General features: G+C 34.2%; 2 protein-coding genes across 2 annotated transcripts; both read left to right on the top strand.

Moving 5' to 3' along the window:
* Positions 1-4666: 4666 nt before the first annotated feature.
* Positions 4667-16646, top strand: LOC110635930 (FIP1[V]-like protein). The gene is made up of 9 exons (XM_021785434.2): positions 4667-5608; positions 7545-7798; positions 8497-8623; positions 8698-8766; positions 8929-9072; positions 9368-9469; positions 9556-9893; positions 11627-13316; positions 15779-16646. Exons 1-9 carry the CDS (start codon positions 4760-4762, stop codon positions 16337-16339), a joined length of 4134 nt encoding a protein of 1377 aa, XP_021641126.2. The 5' UTR covers positions 4667-4759; the 3' UTR covers positions 16340-16646.
* An 8442-nt stretch (positions 16647-25088) lies between these two features.
* On the top strand, positions 25089-27330 carry LOC110634382 (ABC transporter I family member 1). Its single transcript, XM_021783351.2, has 3 exons — positions 25089-25289; positions 25422-25486; positions 26212-27330. Exon 3 carries the CDS (start codon positions 26352-26354, stop codon positions 27039-27041), a length of 690 nt encoding a protein of 229 aa, XP_021639043.2. The 5' UTR covers positions 25089-25289; positions 25422-25486; positions 26212-26351; the 3' UTR covers positions 27042-27330.
* Positions 27331-27866: the final 536 nt, after the last annotated feature.

Raw genomic sequence — 27866 nt, 5'->3', positions numbered from 1 at the left:
GTTCGATAAGTAATTCACTAAACTCAATTATTCACTGAATACCTTTATTTGCTTAATCACCTAATATACCGACCCTCGATGCGTTTTAGGTAAATTAGGTTTTGGTGTCCTTAATATGTCACATTCGATAATGTTTTAGGATTGGTACGTGTTACCAAACTCAATTCTATGTATATTGCGTTTTCTTGCATTTCATTGCAAATTGCTGGATTTCGGGATACTAGTTTGACCTAACCGGACGACCTAGTTCCCTCAGTTTTTGGGTTTCGGTCAAAACTACAAACTTGTAGATCTATGTCTTATTGCACGCGGGGCAAAATTTTAGGTCATTCCGAGTTAAGGAGACCGAGTTATGGTCATTATACTATTGCTGGTCAAATGGCATCAATTTAGGTCCATTTTAGGTCAATTTGGTCAACTCTGGTTCGGCCAGTTTTTGGACCCGAACTTGTGCAAGCTTTTTGACTTGCTTATGGTCATTTCTGGGCTTTGATGTCTTCATAAGACTTGTAGGTATGGGTCTTAACTATTCATGGTTAAAATTTCAGGTCAATTGGACCTGTTTTGAGTGAGTTATGGCCTAAACACTCACTGCTGCCCAATTGGTCATTTTTCAGGTCCTAATTGTACCTAATCTGAATTGGTCATTTTCTTAGGTCACCTTGCAAGCAGAATTTTGGTATGTTTTCTCAATGAAAGTTGGCACATTTTGTGCCTAGTTCCACCTCCAATTGGTCTCATACCAATTGAGGTTACACATTTAAACTTATTGGCTAAAATGTACACTGCCCTTAGTTACCTTGCTTAAACACACATCAATCACACACTTACCTTGCAAATATGTTTACTTCCCTACCAAATCTGTTTTGGTACATTACCAAAAACATATTCCACTTTACATTAACATTACTTTGGGCAGATTACAATTATCCTCAACACACCAAATATAATTCACATTTACAAGTTCTAAGTACAATCACATATACACCTAACCATTACAAATCTTACATACACTTTACAATATAAATCTATATACATATCCATCAAACTTCTATGTCAATATTCTGCCACCACCTTCATGAACACACACATTTATTCAAGAATCCCCAAGCTGCCGAAATTCTTCCTCAATACCAAAGTGTCCTACAATCATCAAATTTCATCCAAGTGCAAAAATCACCTTATACATATGAAATATTTTACTAGGATATTAAATCACCATAACCAACATAATTCTCATCAATTATATGTATAAATACTTCATCAATACATGAATACATGGCTGCCCAAAAATGGATATCTCAATAACTCTTCAAACTTAAAAATTTCCTTCACAAAACCAACACCCATAACATGAACACAAAGTTTAACAAAGAAATCTTCAAAAATGCTAACTTACCTTATGGTTGGGACTTGTTAAACCTTCACCAAACCTCTTGATTTTAGTATCAAACCCTTCCTTGTGATGTGTAGACAATTTTTCATGAAGGAACCTAAGAGATTAGAGTTGAAATGGAGGGGTTGATGGAGCTTGCATGGAAATGGAGGTTTTCTCTCCTCCTTCAATTCGGCTTGGATGATAAATGAAGAAGATGAAGTTGCTGCTGGATATAGTGGACTTACATCAGCCTCATTTTGTGTTTAATTTATTCCTTTAGTGGCCCACTCACTCCATTTAATCATATAATAAGCCTAAATGTGTTATTTACACATTTTTCACTCCATTTTTGGTTTTTTGTATTAGGTACCCCCAATTTAATTTTTCATTTTATTTTCTAAGTGTAATATTATTTATTTTTAATGGACATTTAGGTCAAAAGACAATTCGGGATGTCAAATGACCATAATGCCCCTGTTCGGGTTGCATTCCCGATTTTTCGGTAATATCGGGTTTTGTCTGTTTTTCGATTTCTCACTTTTCTTTGTACTAATTATTTAATTTTTCTTTGATCTTCCTAATGATATTTATTCTTCAATAAGGGTCTATTTAGGTCCAAAAAATGTTTTCCAGGGTTCCCCGCAGTCCAGGGCTAGTTAACGGTCCATGCCGTGACTTCCCGGTGCGGTCACCCATCGCTAGGATTCCCAGCTCGCTTAACTTGATCACATTTCTTTGCTATTATTTTTCCTTTGTTTTTCTTGTATTTTTTTTTTGTATTTCATTATTTTATGTCTTCTCACTCATATCGAAGTGTAGTTCTAGGCATCCTAGCTGTCCGGACAACACTGGTCACCGGAACAGTAGAACGCACTACCGAACTTAGGGGTGTTACATTGCCCCTTACCTGTCTGATCCTTTTTTCCAATAACACTAGATTGCTTCCTGAGTCCTGATTCAATTATTTGAACTTGTTCTCAATTCTTTTCTGTGGTTTTCACATTTCTCCTAACTTCACAATTATCCGTAGGTCTGGGGTGTCATAGTATCCCACATGAAATTTGGATAGCAACTGAGCTCGCAGTCAGTTCCCGGTACAGTCACCCATCGCTGTGGCATCGGCTCATTTAACCGATTATGCTTTATTTTATTTATTTCCATTTTACCTTTATATAATTACTATTAATTTTTATTTAGGGATTTTCTGGGTGATACAGATATAGTTCTAGACATCCTGACTGTCCAGATAGACACTAGTCATCGAAACAGTAGAATGTATAAACTGCTTAGTATAAGGGTGTTACATGTATTATAAACTAAATTAGGGTTTGAAAAAATTTTGCATTGTGCTCAATGCAATGCCTATTTATGGATGTTGTTATTATTACTCTCTCCATCTCATAAAAACAGGGTTACTTATATTTTTATATGGATAAGAAAAGGTAGTTAATATAACAAAGTAATTAATTTTATTTAATCATTTTCTAATATACATTTTACTCATGTTGCTCAATTAAATCAAAATAACTTATTTGATTAAGACTTTGTTTATTTTAAGGAAAATAATTTGTATATAAAAAAATATTTTTATTGAAATTATTTTATAAAAAATGTTTTCCATTGTGTTGTAAGGTTAAGCTAATGATATTTGTTTCTATCATGTATGTATAAATATTTTTATATTTTAATAAAATTGTCAAAATTTACAAAATGATTTCATTTTTCTAAAAAGAAGAAATATTTTTCTTGAAAATATTTTGAAAAGAAAAAATTATTTTTCTTAAAAATAGTTTAATTTTTCTTTTGATAATGAAAATATTTTTCATTGAATCATTTTTTTGAGTGTCTCAAATACTGAAAAATATAAAAAAAATAATTTTCACAAAATAAACAGAGTTTAAAGTATTCTTAATATTAATGGATTTTACTTTATCAATTAGGGGTATATGAGTAAGTTAATAAATAAACTACAAAATCAAAAAGAAAAGTGACCTGTAATTTGAATCAAATAAAAAAAAATTAAGATACGAGTATTATTATTATTATTAGTTTGTTGTCTCGTGCCTATGTTCTCGTATTAAAGTTTAATTTAATTGGATAAAATTCTTATTTATTAATTTTTTTAACGCTTCAAATACTAAATGTAGTTCATATACATATATTTTAAAATATTTTAGATTAAATAAATGGAGCTTAAATATATATTTTTTAGAACTTGACATTATACAAATTCTTTTAAATAAATACTAAATATTTATATAATTTAAATAAAATAAAACATAAAATATAATTTTTTTACTTTATTATTAAATTATAAAATTTATTTTTTATTAAAAAAATATTATAATTTTACACTTTCATTTTATGTAATATCATTAATCATTTAAATAAAATAAAAGCGAATGAAGTTATAAAATACTTTTTTTGTTTATTTTTATTTACTATTTAAGATTTTTATATAATAATTAATAAATAATTAAATTACTTAAATTATAATATAATTTTTTATAATTTAATTAAATTACTTATTATCTAATTTAATTTTTTTGTCAAAAATATAAAAAATTATAAAAATAATTACTACACTTAATAAACATAAAATAAAGTTAAAAAATTAATTAACACACTTTAACCTTCTCTTAAATGACTGAGGAGAGAATATTTATTAAATGGAAATATATATTTTATTAAAAGTGCAAAAGCAGCCTAATTAGGAGTGAGCAGATTTTGATTCAAACTGAAAAATTGAATCGAATCAAATCAATTCAATTTAATTTTAAAATTTAATTAGTTTAATTTGATTTTAAATTATAAAAATTTCGATTATTTCGATTTGATTTGATTTTAAAGAGAAAAATCTATTAAATCGAATAGAATTGAAAAATAATTTTATATATTCAAATCGAATCAAATAAAATCGAATCGATTTTTGAATTGATTTATTTTTATAGAGAATTTATAAATTATATTTAATTATATATATATAAATTATTTAATTTTATTGATTAATGATTAATAGATTCAAGTCAAAATTAAAATTAGATTAAATTACTTAAAAATAAATTTAAACTAAAAATTAATAAAAAATTAAAATCGATCAATTTAAATTAAATTAAATTAAAATAAAAAAATCTAATTCCATTCAATATTTTATAAATTTTAATTTAATTTAATTTTTAAAATATATAATTTAATTTTTATAATTTAATTAATTTCGATTCGAATCAGACATCGAGGAAAATTCTTAATTTAATTTAAAAAAGAAAATAAAAAATGGCTACAATTGACTAGCTCGCTCTGCCGAGCCTCAAAACCCTCTCGCGTTAAGGCAGCCATCGCTTCTCTCTCTCTCTCTCTCAGTAGTCTCTCTTTCTCTCTCTAATGGAAGAAGACGACGAATTTGGAGATCTCTACACGGACGTGCTGCGACCCTTCTCCTCATCTGCACCTTCTGCTCCGCAGCCTCAACATTCCTCTCCCGCACCTTCATCGATTCAACGTCCGATTGATCTCGTTCTTCAGAACCACAGAAAAGACATCGACGGTGACGAAATCCTCCATGGTGTATCCGGCCGCAATCCCCCTGTTCCCTTCGATCAAACCCCACTAAATTCTGTTGAGAATTCAATCCCTACTGACATTAATTCAGCTACTAGACCTAGGGTTTTGGGCCCTTCTGAGGCGAAATTACCTAATAATGCTTCAAATAGTACTGATTTTCAATCCGATAAGCAGGATGAAGAGATCACTTTTGATATCGAGGAGATAAATACTGGAATTATTGAAGATTCAGGTCCGATGATCCCTGGACTCACCGTTGATACCGAGGATTCTAGGAAGAGTGATGCTGACGTTGCCGGTGGTCGAGTCAGCGGAGAGGGAGATGAAGATTGGGAAGAAGACAGTGATAGTGAAGATGATTTGCAAATAGTGTTGAATGATACTAATCATGGCCCCATGGGGATGGAAAGAGGAATGATGGGTGATGGCGGTGATGATGATGACGACGACGAGGATGGGGATCCACTCGTAATTGTCGCTGACGGGGACCCAAATCAGCCGATAGAGGAACAAGATTGGGGAGTGGGAGAAGATGCGGCCACAGCAGCAGGGGTGGAAGGGGAGAAGAAAGAGGGCGACGAGGCAGCTGGGAAAGGGAATGCAGTGGCAGGGCCGAAGATTGGGTACAGCAATCATGGGTATCATCACCAGTTTCATTCTCAGTTTAAGGTCAGTGTTGTTGCTATATGTTGAGCTTTGAACAAAGAAAGGAAAAGAAATATAGTGGTTTCACTCTTTAAGTGGGGGTATTGTGTTTTCCCCCTCTTATGGTGAGAGTGTAGAGTTGTAATTGTTGTACATACATGGCAGGTCGTATAATTTTTTATTTTTTTAATTCATGTATGTCGACTTGAAAAGATTGAATGAGAAATGATGAATCTTTCTTGACGCACATGAATTTTTATCCTTTATGTAGCAAGTACGGATGCTTCCAGCTGGCAAGGAAATGGTTCAAATTTACTAAAATTTACCGGCCATTAAGTGCGTAATTATCCCACACCGTGATTTTTTTTTTGGTTCTCATTGCGACGTGATACATGCTATTTAGAGAAAAGTACCTGAGTTTTGGTGTCAGGGCGGGAAGTCAAAAAAAAAAAAAAAGTGTTGAAACGTCTGCGGAGTTTTGTGAAATCAATACCTTGAACTCATTTTCAACTGTAAAATAAAAAATATGAGAAGTTGAAAGGCTGTTCAAATCTTAAGTGCTTGTGCCTTGATGTTAGTGGTTGTGAAGTAGATGCAACCACTTATAGCGCTCATTCAGTGATTATATCCTATGACCATTGTTGGGTTGTGAACAAAGTTAGGCATAGTTTCCTTACACTTTTCTTTGTCATTATTGTTATTGAGATATTATGCAGAAGTGTTTTTTCAGAACTATGCCCTGTGATAATCAATTTTGATCAGCGGGTGGCAAGAATTATCAATTAAAGTTAGAGAGAGAGGTGGAAGAACAACAATGACAGTTAAGATATCTATACTGTCAACGTGCAAAGCATTAGCAGGGCATCACTCTTGATGCTTTAAATGTATCATTCAAGTGAATAGAATAGTGTGCAATTTCATTATGTGTTTGGTTTGATCTATTGCACATGGGTCCACTGCACATATATGATACTGGTGATGCCAGAAGTACAAACTGTTGAGATTGGGAAATGATTGTTAAAGCTTCTTGTTAATTTTTATATCTTTTAGTCATGACCAGGAACACATAGAGATAATTTGCAAACAAATGGTATCCATTGTATCAAATACAGTTTGGTTGTTCTGTTAAAATCTTTTAAAATATATACTCAGAAATGACAAAGGATGCCCTTTTGTTTTTCCTGTAAATTTTCTTTCACGCTTGCACAAGTCTGAGTAAGCTAAACCTATTTTACCCCTCTTCATTTTTCGCATTATGACATGTAATTAAAATTTTCCATATGTCAATTCAACCATATGCCAGTTGTTTGATATATTTTGGGACCTGCATCATTCGGGCTGCCACTCAAGCAAATCTCTCCTTAATGATTAAACTTCTAGATTGGGAATTTGCAATACCTGTGATGGTCATTGGTCAACTTGATATGAATTATCTGGCTTTAGTGTGTTGAAAACTATTCATTTATCCATTTTCTTTGCTTGCTTATATTTTTTATTGCTTACAATAACTGTTCTTTCTACTCATGTGGCCTCATTAACATCCTTGTCTTTTTTGTCTGTTTCTTGACAAGTAATATATGAGCAACTAAGGGAAGGCTTGACTTGTGTGGTGCTTGACATCTTTTTATGTTGGCTCTTGCTTTCAATTCTTTTTTAAGGATCTTGCTCTGTGCATATGTTGAATTTAGTTTGGAATGATTTATGTTTTTGGAAGGTTGGTTGTTGATGTGTGCTTAACTTTGTCTAGATTGGAGTTTGTGTGTTAAATATATGATTGTGTGTTGCTTAGCTTAACTGCACATAAATATTGTTTTGCGATTATTCTGAGTCAGCGGTTAGCTTAACTGCACATAAATATTGTTTTGCCATTATTCTGAGTCAGTGGTTAAGTTTTTATTTCATTTGGTAGGTTATTTTCCTGCAATTTTAACTCTATGGCTTATTTTCTGCTGTTGTACAGTATGTGAGACCTGGTGCAGCACCAATGCCTGGAGCTACTGTTGGGCCTGGAGGAGCCACGGGTCAAGTTCGTCCTCCTATCAACATGGCTCCTTTAGCTGGTCGTGGAAGGGGTGACTGGCGACCAGCAGGAATGAGAAATGCTCCTCAAATGCAGAAGGGTTACCATCATGGTTTTGGAATGCCTGTTTGGGGCAACAATGTCGCAGGCCGGGGCTTTGGTGGTGGACTGGAATTCACCCTTCCTTCCCACAAGTAAATTTTCCTTACTGTATAAGCTGGGTGCTTTTTCCACTATTTTATGACATTTTTATGTTGTGATTACTTTTGTGGTTTGATTGGTTAATGTTTTCTCCATTTGCGTGATACGTGCCTTTTGAATCACCTTCCTCGTTCCAATAAGGAAGTTATTCAGGTAGATTCCTGATTAAATATTGTCCAGTTTGCTCCGATTGGAGAAGTAATGGATTTTAATTTGCTAAGGGATCTATCTGTCTAGCTGTTGATGATTTGTTGTGGCATTGGTGCAATTAACATGTAAAAAATTGTGTGCACGCTTTTGTGCTAGGCGTAGAATATAAGGACAGACTTCTGCTGATTCTAATTCAGTTTAATCATATTTTCTCAAGTGAAAATTAGTTGTGTTTAGTTGTGTACTTCACTCATTGGTATTTAGTAGTCTAACTAATATGTGTTGCCAGTGTATTGGTTGAGTCATTGTTTTAGCCCTTAGTGGCTATATTTAATCTGTTTACACTGGCCTGGAAGAAACTGAAAGAACAGGCTACTTTATTGTTGTAGGATGTCTTTAATCTTGTTCTTATGTTTATCTGGCATTCTAGTGAACTTTTTTATTGTGCAATTCACTATGGCAGCATGGTGTATTGATCAATTAAAATTTCAGACTATGTTTTGGCTGATGAATACTTAGCAATTTTCTATATTATTTTCAGGACCATTTTTGATGTTGACATTGATAGTTTTGAAGAAAAGCCATGGAAATATCCTGGCGTTGATACTTCTGACTTCTTCAACTTTGGTTTGAATGAGGAAAGTTGGAAAGATTATTGCAAACAACTGGTAATTATCTTGATCTTTGATGATTGTCCGGCAAGTAAACCAATATTTATAAGGATCTGTCATCTATTGCTCAGGAACAACACAGGCTAGAGACTACCATGCAAAGCAAAATTCGTGTATATGAGAGTGGGCGGGCAGAGCAGGTAGTAAGCTTCTTATGTATTATGTACATGACTAAATGTGTGACTGTATTGAAATGATATATATAAATACCCATAATAATGTGCTTCAACAAGCATTTCTTGTTATTATTTTCTGAATTCTGTAAAGTGGAAACCTTTTATTTTCTATTGCCTTTGTTTTAGGAATATGATCCAGATTTGCCACCAGAATTAGCAGCAGCAGCAGCAGGTATTCATGAGATGCCAGCTGACAATTCAAATATTGGGAAATCAGATGTTGGACAAAGTGATTTAATGAAAGGACCTCCTCGTGTGCGGCCACCATTAGTATGCTTCAGCTTCAACCTTTCTTCTTCTACGTGCTTTTCTTTGAAGCTCAATTACTACTGCTCTATATAACAAGGGACATGTTCATTCTTTGTTAATATTCTTTTGCAATGAATCTTTTGTTATCATTGCTCGGCTAGGAGAGTGGATCTCCTCTCTCTCTCATATAATTCACTTTCTTTTTGCCCTACATTCATTTTGCATGGCTTTATGAGTTTTTTGATAATGTGGATGCTCTAGATCTATTAGTTGTCATAGCATTTTAAAGACTCATGTTTAATTTATTCTCCATCAGCCAACTGGACGGGCAATACAAGTTGAAGGAGGTTATGGCGAACGTCTACCCTCTATTGATACTCGACCACCCCGAATTCGTGATTCTGATGCAATCATTGAGGTAAACTCCCTCTCCTGTTTTTAATTGGATTGTCATACTGATATATTTAATGAATATAAATTAACTGAAGGTACTTGGGTAAACAGATTGTCTTGCAGGACTCTCTAGATGATGATTCCTCCACAGGAAATGGTGGTCTGGATGGAGCGAACAATGATCCACCAAGAGATGACTTCAGAGGAAGCCGCACACCTGAAGATGACATTGCACCGATAGAAACTGAATATTGCCATGATTTTCCACAAGCTTACAATAATCGAAAGGGTGGAAGGAGGGCACCATATATTGATTCTGGTCGCAGTAACATACCTGAGGGAGATGGGATTTTGCCCTTCCATCCTGAAGCACCATGTCAATATCGTGCTGATTCTAGGGGGCCACCTGTGTTATCTGGTGGGGATTTTGGCCCTCATCATGAGGAAAGGTATGGGACAGTGTCACAGTGCGAGTCAGATAAGGTGATGGGTGAGGGTTTGTTAAAGAATTTTACGGTTTTTAATTGATGCATGTTGTGTAAATTGTTTAGGGTTTGAATAACTGGAGAGAGGAGAATGGTCTAGTTTGGTAGCAAAATGTTGTTGAATTGAAAGAGTGGGGTCACTAAATATGGAGGTTTAGGATTTCATTTGAGTGGTTTTATACTTTTATTATAGAGAAAGATTGAAAAAATGAGGGTTTGTCTTTGTGTTGGTGTAATGTTGGGGATGGAGTGGGTGATTAGAAAAAGCAGGAAAATTAAAACCTTGTCCATTGCTGCAAATAGTATTCTGAGTTGTTGTAACGGTCGATTTAGAGAATGAGGATGATGATGATGAGGGGAAAGAAATGTTACCCTAGGCATGCATATCTTTAGACTGAAACCAAATCCTTATCAATCTATTGTAAAATTCTTAGAATATAATTATTTAAATATATATTAACTTTTGGAATTTATGTTGTCCTAGAAGAATTTGTACTCCTGCATGGAAATTGTTATGAAATAATGAAAGAATAATTTAAAACCAAAGTAAGTGATTATGAGTCTCAAAATTCCTTGAAAGACTCTAAACTCAAGTACTATGATCTCCTAAAATGCATAGAAGTTGGATAAAGTATAATTTTGCCCCCAATTTTCCTTTTCCCATGTCTGCAACTTCTGAAATAGGATCTTGGGAAAGGAGCTCTGAATTGACTCTTATCTTCCTTCTGCTACTTCTTTTGCTTTCAGTGGCTGTTTTTCCCAACCTTCCCACCTTGTGCCAAATTTTTTTTGCCTTAAATTGAGCATATTATCGACAAGTGCTCATTTATTTATTAGTTTTGAGAGGTTAAGCAAGTAAACATTTAAATCCATGCTGAAGAAAAGGTAGACATGATTAGCAGTTTCTAAATGTGGTTTAGAGAGAGAGAGAGAGAGAGAGAGAGATAAGGGCGCTATAAATGACAGGTGGGAATGCACATCCTATAAGCGGCTTATTGTGTCTTTTCAGGAGTCTTTGCATTGGTAGATACAGTTTGGCCTTCTTTTCTCATGCACATAGAAGCATGAGTAAAGGTTTCTAAAGATCAGGGCGATAGTAAAAACTAAAGCAAACCAAGTTCATATTGTGTAGAACAAGAGAGGTGCAAATGTCAATGATGATAAAGTTGGCCATTCCTGGTTATCATATTCAAAAATTTTTTGAAATGAAAACTCACTTCGTCTTCCTTTTGATTTGGAATATTTAATGGACTAGAGATATTTTTGCTTCTTTAACATGTGCAGTAAAATAAATTTGATATATTAACCTATATGCTTCCTAGACCTAAAGTTGGCCCTGTTTGGCATTGAGTTTCAGAGCCTGAAACTGCCTTTTTGAATAAAAGCACCAAATGCTGTTGAGAAAAACAGTTTGGAAAAAGCTGTTTTATTATTTTAGTGTTCTTATAACTAAAATTGATCAAATTTAATTTTTAATTATTTTTTAACACTCTCTAACTAGTATATTTAAAAAAGTGATTTTTTCAACAGCTGTTTCAACAGCAATGCCAAACAGGCCCGTTGTAATGTTTAGGCAGTATAGTGTTTTGATTGATTTTCCATGGATCAAGAAGTGACTTTTATTCTTAGCAATTCATTATTAATTTGATGTTGGATAAACTAATCAGCATCTTTGACCCTTCTCCTTTTTATCACAGGCGGGGACAGGGAAGAACAACTGACATATCTCCTCATGTTACTCCAAGTGGTACACGGGATAAAAGATTACATGATAATTTTGAGGAAGATTCAGTTGAAAGCTTGGATGATAAACATAGCCCGGTGGTGTCATCTCCCACTGCAGTTAGGGATGCAAGGGAGCTGAGCCTTGAGGACAAGGATGTTACTGTGCCTGATGAGCCTGTGGTCGCTGAAGGAAGTTCTGGGATGGAAAAGGATGAGATGACTGAGAATGAAGTAACCACCAATGATAGCATAAAAGATGGTAATGCACATCATTCTGCAAAGAAAAAAAAATTAAGTTCTTGTGTTGAACAGTCTGCTCTGCAAGAACTTGATGGTGGAGAGGACTCCAAGGCTGCAAGAAGTAGTGAAAATAGCAAAGCAAGGTCAGGTAGCAGCAAAGATTATCAGAAATGGCAGGATGGTGTTGAGGAGGAAGTAGTTCAAGATGGTTGTGCTAGACATACAGGGAGCACCAAGAGGCATCTTGATGAAAGTGAACATAATTTCCAAAGAAAAGAACGTGATGCTAGACAAGAGATGGAAAGAAATCACATGGTAATAAAAGGTAGGGAGGGTTCTTATCCTCGTAGAGATTTGGACCCTAGCTTGACACATCATTTGCATATAAGAAACGACAGCTATGATAGGCGAAAGGAACGAGAAAACCCTGATGGATCTTGGCAATGGAGGGAGGAAGATCCGCATAGCAGAAAGAGTAGGACTGAAGACACAAGGAAGAGGGAACGGGGAGATGAAATGGGATCCAGGCACAGAAATAAGACAAGGGAAGGTGAGAGGAGTGACAGAGAGGAACATCTTCATTCAAGAAAACAGTTGGACAATGGCAGCTATAGGATCCATCATGATAAGGATGGTAGTTCACGGTATAGGGAAAGAGAGGACAATTTGAAGAGTAGGTATGACGTGGTGGATGATTACCATAGCAAGAGAAGGAAAGATGAGGAATATTTAAGGAGGGACCTCACCAACAAGGAGGAGATCCTGCATGGCTACAGAGAAGGCACAAGTCGTCGAAGGCGAGAAAGGGATGATGTTTTGGACCCTCGAAAGAGAGATGATCAGCAAAGAATTAGAGACAATCTTGATGATTACCACTCTGTTAGGCACAAGGATGAGATCTGGCTCCAGAGGGAAAGGGGTGAAAGGCAAAGGGAGAGGGAGGAGCTGTATAGGCTAAAACAATCCCATGAAGAAAATTTATCCAAGCGTGAAAAAGAAGAAGGACGGGGTTCTTTAAGGACTGGGCGTGGTGCAGATGATAAAGCACGGATTGGTCAGGCTAGGGTAAAGGATGAGTACAGAGGCTCCGATAAAGAGTACCAACTAAAAGATGCAGTTCGGAACAATGAACAGCAGAAGAGAAGGGATAGAATGGAGGAGGAAAGTTATTCACATCGTAGGGGACGTGATGATGTTTATGCACGGGGAAATCAACTTAGTAATGAGGAGAGAAGATCCAGGCAAGAAAGGTCAAGCGCTCGTATTGATCGTGCTGTTGATACTCCTGATTACCAAGGGGTGTATGATAAAAAACATAAAGATAACATGAGGAGGAGCAAAGAATCTGAGGGTGGAGATCACAACACTTTGGGCCATTCCAGAAGAAATCAAGAGGATCACAGTGGTCACACTGATGAGATGGTATGTTCTATATTTAACGCAATAGCATGAACTGCGAATAGAAAGGATATCCTCCCTCATGAATCCGGTTGTTGACAAATGACTTAACATGATAAAAATTTAGTTCTCAAGCTGAAATTGGTACTTTTTTGAGCCCCTAGTCTTTGGAAATTAATTACTTAAATAGTGGTCATCATCAATCTGGTTGAAGACCTCTTCTCAGTGTATAATTGTAACATAGGGTCTAAGTTTTGGAAAGTTGATTTGATTTTATGTATGGATTATAGTGGAATTCGAGCCCCTTCTTTTGAGACTGGAATTTGAGCACCTTCTTTTGAGCCGTGTAGTCAAAAGTGCACAAAGCACTCACCTAGGTGCAAAAGCATAGTGAGATATGGGTCCAGCGCTATAAGACCCTTAAGGTGACGCACCTTTAGCATGCGCTTGCTATCCTCACTTAAGTGCTTACCTTTTTTGAAGCACAAGGCACAAGTGGCATATGCCTATTTAAAATTAATTTTTTTTAGATCTTCTTGAAGGGTATTATGGCTTTTTTCCTTTTAGTTTAAAAGGTTTACTATAATCAACATTTATAGATTCATTAAAAAACTACATGTCAGTCTTCTGGAGTGTGTCTTCTTTTTAATTTGGTTGGCAGTTGCTAGAATTTCAAACTTTTCTCCAATCAGAATAGCAAATTTTTAACATAACAGCATATGGATGACTTTGTTTCCTTTGCATTGGTTATTGCACTAGTTTGTTAGCACATTAATTTATTAAGTTACCGTTTTTAAAAATTTTGCACCTTGCTTCAATAAGATGAGCGCATTTTTGGAGCTTTGTGCTTTACGCGGTGGAGAGACCTATTGTTTTGAACCTGCCTTTTACTTTTGACTACCTTGCTTTTGGGAGAAATTATTGCTTTTTGGAAGATAAATTTATGGGCTGATGACATTAGGCTTTGTCTTTATCAGCAATGTTGTTAAATTACTCTTGCTGTGGCATTTCCACAGACAATGCCTAGATTGATTCTTTCACCCCTCATTGGGAGCAACGTCATCTAATCTTGCCTAGGCCAGTTTATGTGTTGTCAATGGCTCATTCTTTGTGTCTCCTTAGCACAGTGATAAAGCTCATTGTGTTATAATTCGCAAGAAGATAAGTTCTCCTTTCTTAATATTGTAGGCATCATTCTAGATGAGTGTTGCCACATTTAATGTGATTATGATGTTAAAAATATTTTTGGATAAGACCACTGCAATTACCTTATATTTTGTACTTTTTAAATTACTTTCTTTTATTGGGTCTGACATATACTTTAATCATCTGAATTGCTAGTTTAATTTGACCAAATCCTTCTTAAAAATAAAAAGGAAAATATTGATTCTTTAGTTTCTATCATGTAGTTATAATTCCCTAATACAAGAATTTAATTAAAATCCTAATGTTCTGCCCAAAATTTTTTTCTTTAATTTGCTTAAGCCCTAAATTTTTATCACTAAAATTTTGAATTACAGATTTTATTTGATCTAATACTGAACAAAAGCAATTAAATTTCACATAAGATTCATTAAATAATATTATTCAAAGATATTACTAGGTTTAACAAACAAACAATAAGCTTCGAGTTTTAAACATGGAAAACCCGCCACTGATTAAAAGCTAAGCTGATTGAGTTCCAAATCAATATATTACCCAAGTTCTGTCATTTTTTGATGCTTGCGCAGAGGACATGAATCAACTTTTTTCCTGTGATGTGAATCGCTACTAATTACATTTTATGCTTCCAGACTATGTTCCATAAGAGGGAGCCATAGGGGGAAAGTGAATGATGTAAGACCTAACATCATGGAACTGTTGTCCATTTGGTCAACTTTGAAATTTGAATTCTTGGATTGCTTTCTTGGTTTCTTTCAAATTTATGCTCCCCTCCTCTCTCTCTCTCTCTCTCTCTCTCTCTCTCTCTACGCCTCCTTTTCCTTTATGTTTGATAATTATCAGTGCAGTAGTTTATATAATGGTGATAACCTTTATTGCAAAGATGACAAATTGCTTTTAGAGTTGTATCTGTATGGGTTTTTGTGGGGCAACACGTGTGGTGAATGAAATCTCAATATCTGATCGATAACAGGTAGATTGGAGATTTTAGGTGCTTGGGCTAGCAGCAGGGCAAATCTTAAATTCCCACTTAGGCATTCATAGCCATTTTGGTAGTTAAGATGGCCATAAATTGAGCTCGCAATGGGAGTATAAACTAGATTTTTGTTCTTTTTGTGGGGAAGCTATTTTCATTTAATTTTTGTTCACCATTTGTACAAGAGTTTGCAATGAGGTCGTTAAAATTTAAATGTGATACATGTACTTCGTTTCTTAGTTACTGCCATTAAGGTAGAGCACAAGCTGATCTGATTCTGACCACTTGTTCATGTGGAGAGTATCCCTGAGTTTAGCTTGGTTGTTCTTGATTGTTTCTGCTTGCTTAGGGGTTGAATGGTGTGGCTGAGAAAGGAAATGTGGAGAATGATATTGCAGTGCAACTCAACTCTCCCAAAAGACGCAAGGAAGATGCATCGTCTGATGATGAACTACAAGATTCGAGAAGAGGACGCTCAAAGTTGGAACGTTGGACAAGCCATAAGGAGAGAGATTATAGTATTGGCAGTAAGCCATCAACTTCCTTAACTTTTAAAGAAATAGATAGGAATAACAACAGTGGATCTTCAGAAGCCAACAAACTTGCCAATGAACTTCCCAAGAGACCTCAGGCTGTTGAAAAGCATTCTCTGGCTGAAGAGAAAGATGCTGCTGATATAGAGAACAAGGATACTGATACAAAACCATTGGAGGATCGCCACCTAGACACAGTTGAGAAGTTGAAGAAGCGAAGTGAGCGGTTCAAGCTTCCAATGCCAAGTGAAAAGGATGCTTTGGCAATAAAAAAAATGGAGACTGAAGCGCTGCCTTCTGTCAAAACTGACACTCCTGTGGATGCAGAGATCAAACCGGAGCGGCCAGCTCGCAAACGAAGGTGGATTAGTAACTAAAAGGGAATTCAGTGAATACGTTTTTAGGTGTGCCTCGCTTTTTTCAGTGAGGAAATTACTGCTTGGCCTGATTTTTTATTGCATCGCCCTGAAGATCCTGTAATATGTGGATGATATAATATCTGTATGCTTCCAGGGATGGCCATGTACTTCAGCCATAGTTAATCTATAAATCTTGTAACCATATTCCTGCCATACTTAGACATACTTAGATGTTTTGTACATGCTAATATATGTAACATTGAACTTGTCACCTTATGGTTGGCACAGAATTGCATTTTAGTATCAATTCCAATTATGTTACTCAGATTGAAGTCTGAGGCGACGCGACCTGTGCTACTGGGTATGAGATGAGGTGCTATCTTTTCGAATTCAGATGGTATTGCGGTTGAAAGAAATTTTATGAAGCAACTATGTGGTGGGGAAGTGGAGCAAGAATACCATTTTTCTGTATCTGTAGAAAACTTCAGCTAGAAAATGAGCATTGAAACTATACATTATCTGTATCATGTATGTGGAATTGTCATATTTTTCCCCTAGCCTTCATGTGGACAAGAGGTTGGAAAGACATTGGAAGCCCCATTTGTATACTAAGGACTAGTTATAGCAAGTGTTTGATTGAAAAAGTAAAAATTTCAGTCGTTACTCTCTTTCATAATTGAATGTTTAGCTCTATATGACAGAACCAAAGCAAATGTGGCCTTTCCCTCAATGATATGATGTCCTGTTTAACATATGTTATGGATTCATAATTTCTTTAAAATATTAGCCTTTTGTCGGGAACTTGGTCCAGTTGAATAGCATGAATCATGCAAAATCTAACGGAGTGATTAAATAGTTTAACGAAATTAAATACAAATATTAAATAGTATATTTTCAAAATATAAGGATAAAATAATTAATTTTATTAAAATATAAGGACTAAATAATAATTTTTTTAAATTAAAATATTATCTATTTTACTTTGATCTAATAATTAAAAACATATTACTCACATGATACAATTATATTCAAGAATTCACTCTCCAATCTCAACCTAAAAAGGATAATAGATAATGTTTTTATCAACAAGAAAGGACCCAAATCCACATTAATTTTAAATGAATCCTTTTCAAGGCTAGGATTGCAAAGATAGAAATAAGTAGTTAAATATATTTTTATATGGAGAGATTTACAATTAAGTCCTTACATATTATCATTATTTATAAGTTAGTCTTTATATTTTCAAAAACTCATTAAAATGTCTTTATCTTTTGCCTTCGTTAACAAAATGGTCATTTCATTCATTTTCTATTCATTTTACAGTTGAAGTAATGCAAAAAGACTAATATGCCCTTAAACAAAATAAAGAAAAAAAAATTTCTCCAATTATCAAAATCCCTAAAATCTGTTTCCCAATATATGTGAATCTTCTTGCTTTTTCTTCCCTCCATGAATACAACAACTTCTCCATATCTCTTCCTTGCCTATATGACCATTAATAGATTCATAGAGATAGCATTTTATATACTCATTTGTTAAACAATCTCCTTAATATAATCAAATAATGCCCACATGCTCACAAATTCTCTTCTCTCTTTCCATCTCTCTTAAAACTCTCTTATATAACAAGCACGCATACCTACAAACCCAACTCACCTGATTCAACTCTAACAACTAAACCCTTGATGTGCCTTTTAAGGGATTGATAAAAAGAAATGATAAAAGAAGACCTTTTTGTGGTTTAATGTTTATGAACTGAAACTAAGAACAAAACAAGAAAAATAAAAAGATAAGTAGAAGAGAGAAATTTTTTAATAAGTTCAGAACGCCACCAAGAACCTAATCTTTAAAGGTAAATGCCACACAAAAAATTTGTGATAAATCTGGAATTCTTTCATCACAAACCAAAGGTTTGATAAGAAAAAACTTGGCAATACTTGTTATTGATTTTCAAAAGTGAGGAAAGCTTATAAAAGGAGGCCTATTTATAGGCAGAATACAATTACTATTTAGGAAAATAAGCTAGCAACTAATTAGTAAACTTTAGTAATTCTTATACAAGTACTAAATAGGAAAATAAGAAAGAAAAATAAGTCTCGTAGCTTTTTTCAAGTGGCTGCACAAATTTGAGAGAGAGAGAGAGATTCTTGCTAGGCTGATTAGAAAAGATGTGCTTCTGAAAATCTTATTTTCTTGATTCTTCTCAATTTAACTTTTGTTCTTTGACTTGTCAACTTTCAGCAACAAAAAAATTGAGAGAGAGAGTCTACATGTCAATTTGGAGGCCAAGCTCATTTAAGACATAATCCTCATCAATATTTAGTCCATAAATTTTTTAACTTAAATCATATGCCTTATTTAAATCAACAAGTCCAATTCATAACATCTTTATTCTTAAATATGAGTAAGTAAAGTAACAAGTTTACTCTTGGACCTAGTCAATGGGCCTTTATATGCCATGTTAAACCCATTACCATGATGTAGCACTAGGGGTGAGCAGTTTACGGGTTAAACCGATTAACCGAACCGAACCGAACCGAAATTAGTGGTTCGTTTCGGTTAATCGATTTAACCGGTCCGATTCGGTTAATACTTTTAAAAATTTTCGGTTGTCGGTTATTTCGGTTCGGTTATCGGTTATAATCGAAGAACCCAATAAAATCGAAATCAACACAGGCCTTTATTGATTTAAGCCCAACCCTTTCACACAGCCCAGCCCAGCCCATAATTGCTTCTGTAACCTAAAACTAAAACTAAAATCCCTAACCTTTCTTTCCATTTGCCTACTGCCGTCTGCTGCCGCTCAACCTCCTAAAACTAAAATCCCAAGCTTCCTCTTCGTCTCTCTTCTTCCTTGCTTGTGTGTGGTGTGCATCTTCTTCAATCTTCATTCGAGGTGAGCATTCGTTATTTATTTAATTTGGTGGTTTTTCGTTTAATTTTTAAGTCAATTTGGTATTATTGGTTTTCTTTTGCTAGGATTTATTGGTTCCTGGTGGTTCCAGATTTTTCTTTCATTGTACGCAAGTTTTAAAGTTGTCTGCAGCATGCTACATTCAATCTATATTCAGTCTCTCGGTCAACTTGAGTAACCTCTATGTAAATTATCTTCATCTAATTGATTTTGTTATATAATTAGATTAAATTTAATCTATAAATAAAAACCCATAATCATGTTGAGAATGTGCGAAGACCTAAAACTCATATCCAATTAGGACTAGATCAGTACGACCATTGATGGAGCAAGAGGATTGAGGGGTGATACGACTCCTCTGGCCTGGTGAAAATGTCTTCATTCATATAGTTTTATAAAATACAATTGCAAATATACATAAATATGTATTAAATGTTGTTTTGACCAACCTTAAAAATAATTGTTGGTTCTAGTACGAACATTATAGTTGAGAAAAATGTATACTGACTCTTAAAAAAACAGTTAATCAGTTAACATGTACATAAAATATTGACAAAGTAGGAAATTATTATTAATTAATCATAGACTAAATGTGGGATTAGGGAATTCACACATGGTTTAGTGTAGGTCCATTTCACCCTTCACCAGCTCTTCTACCTTCACCAGCACTTCTACCTACTAATAATGGCGTGATAGATAGGGACTTGAAACTATGTCTCTACATCTCTTTCTGGGGGAGAATATAGCTGGGGGTGGGTGTGGTGTGTATGTATTTTAATTCCATGTGCATGATTGATCAAGACACTGTAGATTTATAGCACACTGATCTGCATGTTTTCTAATATAATTGACTCTGATTAAAACTCGAACTAGAAATCTCACAGTCTTAGAGATAGCTCTAATATTACTAAGTTAAAACTCATTGAGGACGGATGCACATGTTTGACTATATTTATGTTTGTATTTGGTAGGTTGAGCTAAGAATATCTTTTTATATTTTGTTTTTGGGCTTCTTTCTTTGGTGGGCTTAATTTGGATTTGGAATGGGCTATTTTTTGTTGATGAAATTAAACTGTTGGTCTTGGGATGGCCTAGTTGATGGGTATATATATCATCAGCAATCAAGTTCAAATGAAACAAGTCACAACAGTAGTCCCTGAATGCAACATACCCAACTTCCAAAGAATTCTCCATGTAGATTCAATTGTTAAATATTATCAATTGAAAGCTTAAAAGGTTACTAATCCTGAATTGTACCTTTTTAGTGCTAGTAAAAGCCTCCTAAATTTGGGTGTGATTATAGTGGGCTCTCAGGGGTGGGGATATGCGTTTAGAAAACTTAAAAATCGCATTGAGGTTTCAAAAAACAACACTGGGCATTGGTTGAAGGAATGGATGGGTTCTCAAGGGCTTAATTTTATTTTATGGACTTCTCATAACTCAAAGTTAACTTCTGCAGCTTGCTATGATGAGTGTCTAACTACTAACTGTCTCTTGCTTATTATAGCTGAATGTTATAATTAACTGATTATTCCTCAATTTGGTCACTTTCTTGCATTTAATGCTTTTGACAGAAGCAATGTTTATAAAAAGTTGCTTATTTTGGGGTAAAAGCTGGCCATGAATCAAATTTTGATCTTTATGAAAACCTAAATTCTTAATACTTATTAAAAGAAATTATAAATCAGTCATTGATATATATGAAAATTTATTAATAAATTACATATACTAATAATTTATATTATTAATGTGAATTGAAATTGCTTTTTCTATGGTAGCTTGTGCTCCACAATAATATTGATTAGAGTTCTAATGTTAATTATTTGTGTACTATTGTAGCAGCTGAACATGGATTCTAGTTCTAGCGGGCAAAATGATCCAACAAATACAACTGATTCCACTCAAAGTGAACAAGAAACTGCAACAAGTTCAAAATCAAAAGTGAAAAGAAAGCTACCATGCCAAGGTCTACAGTTTGGGATCACTTCACCAAGTTTAAAACTGATAATGGTGACACCAAAGGCAAGTGTAATTATTGTAATAAAGAATTTTGTTGTGATCCCAAGATAAATGGAACCACTGCACTTAGGAATCATATGAATATTTGCAAAAAGCATCCACATGCCATTGAGACTAGGCAAGCACTATTGGATTTGCAACCAAATTCAAACAATGTAAAGGGTGAAGTAGGCACACTTACTACTTGGAAATATGATGAAAATGCAATTAGGGAGGCTCTTGTTTCCATGATTATCATTGATGAGTTGACATTTAAATTTGTAGAAGGTGAGGGATTTCGAAAATTTATGAGAGCTATATGTCCCAAGTTTAAGATTCCCTCTCGTTGGACTATTTCACGAGATTGTTATTTAGTGTATGTTGAGGAGAGGTCAAAATTGAAGTCTTATTTGAAGAGAAATTGTCAAAGGGTGAGTCTTACTACGGATACATGGACATCATTACAACGAATTAATTATATGTGTATCACTGCTCATTTCATTGATAATGATTGGAAGTTACATATGAAAATCATTAATTTTTGTCCTATTACAAGTCATAAAGGTGATGCAATTGGTAGAGCTATTGAAACTTGTTTGCTAGAGTGGAGGCTAGATAAGATATTCACCATTATAGTTGACAATGCTAGTTTAAATGATATAGCCATTTCTTATTTGAAAAAAAAGCTTGCAAATTGGGGTGTCACTGTTTCTAATTCTGATTACCTTCATATGAGGTGTATGGCACACATAGTTAATTTAGTTGTCATGGATGGCTTAAAAGATGTTGCTGAGTCAGTGCTGAAAGTAAGGAATGCAGTGAGGTACATTAGGAGTTCTCCAACTAGGTTGAAAAAGTTTAAGGAGTGTGTTGAATATGAAAAAATTGATGGCAAGTCTTCTTTGTGTTTAGATGTGTCAACTAGGTGGAATTCAACTTACTTGATGTTGAATATAGCTCAAAAATATGAAAGGGCATTCGAGAGGTATGAGTCACAAGAACCTATATTTAGACTTGAATTGGGAGAGAATGGAGTGCCTGATTTTCATGATTGGTCTGAATGTAGGAAAATGGCTGAAATGTTATCTCATTTTTATGAGCTTACTTTATGATTTACGGTTCTCGGTATATCACATCTAACATGTTTTTTGGTGAGATAAGTGACTTGGCTTTTATTTTAAATCAATGGGTGGATAGTACTAATGTTGAGGTGAAAAATATGGGGGACAGAATGAAGAAAAAATTTGACAAGTACTGGGGGGATATAGATAAAATGAATAAATTGATTTATTTTGCTACTGTTCTTGACCCTCGTGATAAGTTTGAATATATGGAGTTTCAATTTTGCCAAATGCATGGTGAAGAAAAGGGTGAGCAGTTGTTTCAGAAGGTGAAGTCATCTTTGATTAACTTATTTAATGAGTATAAGAAAATGTATCAAACTGATTGTGAGCAAATAAGTGATAACACTAGCTCACAGCTCTCAAGTGGTAGTTGTAGTATAATAAATCTAAAGCCCAAATTGTACTTGAAGCATCACTACAAGAAGCAAAAGTTAGAAAAAAATGGAGGTTTAGATTCAAAAACAGAGTTGGAAGTGTATCTCAATGAAGCAATTCAAGAGGACAAGGAAGATTTTGATCTCTTAAAATGGTGGAAAATCAATTCTGAGAGATTTCCCATCCTTGGAAAAATGGCAAGAGATATATTGGCAGTCCTAGTTTCAACTGTTGCATCAGAGGATGCTTTTAGTACTGGTGGGAGAGTACTAGATCCCTTTAGGAGTTCTTTAACTCCCAGAATTGTGGAAGCTTTGATATGTGCACAAGATTGGACACGTTCCTCAAATTGTCCAATAAATGTTGAGGAAGATTTAGAGGAACTTGAAAAGTTTGAAGAGGGTATGTAATAAATACATGTATTTAGATAATTTTTATCTTTTAATATTTTTATTTCAATATGGATTGATTTTTTTTCCCCTTATATAATTCAATTTTCAGTACTGCCAAGTGTTGGCCTAACTGAATTAGGGGGATCAAGTTGTTCAACCCCTACCCTTAACTCTTAGATGTAAGTTTGGTTGTTTAAGTTTTACATTATTTAATGCTTTCATTAATTATTATATATCAATTGTCTTTTTTTTTTTATTATTTTGTTTATGTAGGTTCCCAAAGCTATTGCCTGTTGCCTCTTCATTTGAGGATGTTTTTGGATTTGGTTGGACTGCTCAAAATCAAATTATTGGAGATTTGATGGATTTTAATATCATGTTTAATTCTGTTGTTATTTGATGGATTTTAATATGGACTGTATTTAGCTTTTATCTTGTTGGAAATTTGGTATTTTATTATTATGTTGTTTTATGGATTTTAATAATAACTGAACTGGATTGTATTTAGAGTATGGTTGTGGTTATTTTAGCTTTTATTTTAATTATATTTTGTTTTATGGTTTGGCATTTGATACTTGGATTATTATTTGGTTTAGTGGTTTTATACTTTTATTTATTTTATGGTTTATTTGGCATAGTGACATTTTATTAAATTGATTGTTTATTTGATGCTACACAATTGATTTTATATGAATTGTATACCATGAAGTGTGAACAAATGCAAATGTGCAATTTACAGGTCAAGCAGGTCCGTTTGGCATTTGAAAAAAATTGAAATTTCGGTTTTTCATTAACCTAACCGAACCGAACCGAACCGAACCGATAATGATTGGTTTGGTTCGGTTCGGTTTTTCTCCAATAAACGGTTCGGTTCGGTTTACAATTTATGAGATTTTTGGTTATAGATTATTTCGGTTTGATTTAATTCGAAACCGAACCGACCGAATACTCACCCCTATGTAGCACATCATATCTCTAATGGGTATCTGTGAATATTGGATATTTGTGAGTTGGAATGGAGAAATAGCGAATAAAAGGAGAAAAAAAAATAAAAAAGCAAATTGGGTGTTGGGGTAGTTTTGGAATTTAAGAATTTTATCCTCATCTGGCCGTGTTTTTAATTGCAGAATTACTGGATAGAAGGACCTTTCAATTTAAGGGTGGCAAATGATAGACATTTTAATGAGTTTTTTAAAATGCAGAGATTAATTTATAAATAATAGTAATATGTGGAGACTAAATTGTAACCCATTTATGTATTTAAACAAAATTGAGCAATTTCTGAAATCGTAAATTATAATTTTACATATATATATATATATATTTATTATTTAATTTATAATAAAAATAAGCAGTCCAACCATTTTACTAAAGATTAAATCTTACTTTTCGATTTAAAATTAGATTAATACTTCGTTTTTGATAACGGTAAGTTTACTACGTGTCAGAATATTTTACCATCACTATTTCTAAAAAGTATAAGATTTATTATTATTATTATTATTATTATTATTATTATTATTATTATCATTACAAAAGCGGTAGACGTAGTCTAGTAATAGCTACATCCCCTACATATGCAATCGAAAAAATTACTTATTAGTCATTACATTTAACAAAAGTAACTTTAGTGTCCTTATTTTTTAGTTCATGGACTATTAGTCCTGTTATTATTTAAAGCAGCTTTTTTATTAATTAAGGTATTAAAATAGAAAAAATAATTATATTATTGAATTATAAGAATGGAGTAGTTAATAAATTTAAAATTATGAAATTAAATAATTATATTATTTAAATTATAAAGATTAAATAATTGAATTAGAAAATTATTCAGAAAAATAAGTTAAAAATTAAAGGGATTGAATAATATATTTTTAAAAATTGACAGATTAAATTGTTATTTTGTTAAATTACAGAGAAAAAAAAGAAGGGTCAAATATGTTGTGTTGGACTAATTGAGGGTAATTAAGACAATTAATCAAAATGCACCGTTTCCTTTCTCAAATCAAAATGTTCTCCTGCGCTCCATAAACCGAGGGGTGAAAGTAAAGAACGAAAACTATCGGTTCTTTAGAGAGAGAGAGAGAGAGAGAGACCAATTGAGAAGCAACCATCTAAAATTAGCAAATACTTTCTCAAGTGGTAGTTCTCTAAGTGCCATACTGGTCTGTCTCCCCATCACTCAATTTTTGTTTAATTATGTGATTTGAATGAAGCTTTTTGGCTAAGTAGTGTATATAAGGTGTTTGATTATTTGCCTCAGTGAATCGATGTACTTTTTTTTTTGAAACTTTTAGGGATTTGATACTTGAGGGGTTGACAATTGGCTGGCACAAATACTGGAAGCATCTGCTAGTAACTGGTAAAATCATTCATTGTCATATCATTTATTACCAAGTTTTTTCCCCCAGCCCAATGCATCTGAGACTTGAGTTGGCAAAGTTGAAAATGGCAATAATGTCTTAAAGATTTCACATTTTGTTCAGTTGTGCCCTTTTGAAGTTTATTTTGAAGATTTTTCTGCAGAATCTTAGTCTTATGATTTTCAGATGAACAAGAATTACTGCAGTATTCCAATGTTTTCTTCAACACTTGTTGGTCTAACCCTAACTAATCTCAACTTCGGCTCCCAGTTGTTCATTTCTAACTTAGAAAATAAGGAAAATCTATATATTATTTTTTAGTATAAAGTTGTTTAGCTTTATTCATGAATCATATAAAACTGGATTGCATCTTCAAGGAATCATGGGGAACATGATTCCATTCATTCTCATCAATTCTAGAAGCAGCCCCGTCCCAATAGGATTGAAGCTGAGATCTTCTAGAGGAAATCCCAAGCCTTTAACGCTAGAGTGTCTTCCTTGAGACCAATTTTGTTAATTCTTTGCTAAACTTGTTTATATGGTTGAGGCTTGTGTTAAAAACACTTTGCTGTATGCTTCCATGGTTTGGTTAACTTTCTGATGTTATTTTCTTTTATTTCTTCCTGTCCACCTTGAAACTAATATTTTTCATTATTATATGTTGCCAGGTTCTTTTTTTTATTTTTATGTCTGATTTTTTCCCCTCATATTGAAATTATTATAGGGCTTTTGAGATGGTGGCAATTGCGAACACTGTGCTGCAAGATCTTAACTGAGACTTGGTTGGTTGGGTTTCTAGAGATCACCTTTAGAACTGCAAAATATCAAGCATTGTCATTATTTTTATTAATTTCTTAAAGCTCAATGTCTCTTCGAAAACCACCACTTCCTCGAATCCTCCTGGATAATGTCTCATGCATGAGAAATGCCCAACAAATCTTGCGACATGTAAATGTCTCCATTCATGATGGAGGGGCTCTTGTTCTGACAGGCAGCAATGGCTCAGGCAAAACCACTTTCTTGCGAATGCTAGCTGGATTCTCTAAGCCATCTGCTGGTCAGATCCTTTGGAATGGTCATGATGTGACAGAATCTGGAGTCTTCCACCAGTATAAGCTTCATCTCAACTGGCTCTCCCTGAAAGATGCTATCAAAGAAAAGTTTACTGTCCTTGACAATGTTCAATGGTTTGAGATTCTTGAAGGCAAGCAAGGGAATTCTCTACCCGCCCTTGAGTTGATGGGGCTTGGAAGATTGGGAAAAGAGAAGGCGAGAATGCTGTCGATGGGCCAGCGGAAGAGGCTGCAGCTGGCGCGGTTGGTGGCTATTGATCGGCCAATTTGGTTGCTGGATGAGCCTTCAGTTGCATTAGATGATGAGGGGGTGAAGTTGCTCGAGTGCATTATTGCAGAGCATAGAAAGAAGGGAGGGATTGTGTTTGTTGCAACACATCTGCCAATTGAGATTGAAGATGCCATGTATCTAAGACTGCCACCTAGATTCCCTAGAAGGATGACTTTGGTAGATATGCTTGATCGCGCAGACATCTCATGAAACAGGAGATGTAATCTTGCTTTTGCACAATTTTATCATTGCAGGCTAAACTCAGCAGTTGTTTAATTGATTGAGCTTTGCTGAGCAGTCTGCATCATTTAAGATGAAGACACCCATGAAGGATTAACTCTGAGTGAAATGGATTTCTTTTATCTATTAGTTGTAGGAAAACTTGTTTGGATATAAATGTTTGTCTTGTGATTATCTTGCTTACCTTCTTCAGTGAAGTGGAAGATTGGATCCATGAGGAGAAATAAAGAATAAGATCAGCACATATTTGAATTGTGAATGTTTTCTGCACATTTTTGTAAGTTGTGTACAGGTTTTCTTGGATTTTTCTCCAACATCTATTCTGGATTAGAAGGCTGAAAATAATTAAAAAGAAGAAATTAAAACAAGAAGCTTAAAACATAACTACAGGGAAAAAAAAAAAATGGTCATCCATTTACAGTTGGGAAGCTGCCTGAGAGCCCAGGCTTAACTATTCAAATAATGGGAAAAAATATTTACTAATTTAGTGTGAAAAACGAAACTATTTATTAAATTAACATTTATTTAAAAAAACGCCAACCGATTGAACAAGAGAGCTCAATAGAAATGTCAGTCTTATGGCATTGTGCAGGCAGAGCAGGTTTGCTCTACGATTCAAAGCTGTTATGGCAAAAATTGAACTGAAACCACCGTTGGCATTTTCCTAAGCTGTATTTTCCTGAGGATATGATATGTAATAAGCCATTTTACAACCATTGATGGCTAATGAATCTATCAAATCAAAATAAAGACCACAAGTTTGCCTGGCATTTTCCAAGGCAAATGTCAGCGGAC

Source organism: Hevea brasiliensis, chromosome 17, assembly GCF_030052815.1.
Source record: "Hevea brasiliensis isolate MT/VB/25A 57/8 chromosome 17, ASM3005281v1, whole genome shotgun sequence".
Classification (NCBI taxonomy): Eukaryota; Viridiplantae; Streptophyta; class Magnoliopsida; order Malpighiales; family Euphorbiaceae; genus Hevea; species Hevea brasiliensis.
Note: the sequence above shows the minus strand (reverse complement) of the source record. Positions and strands in the feature narration are given on the sequence as shown.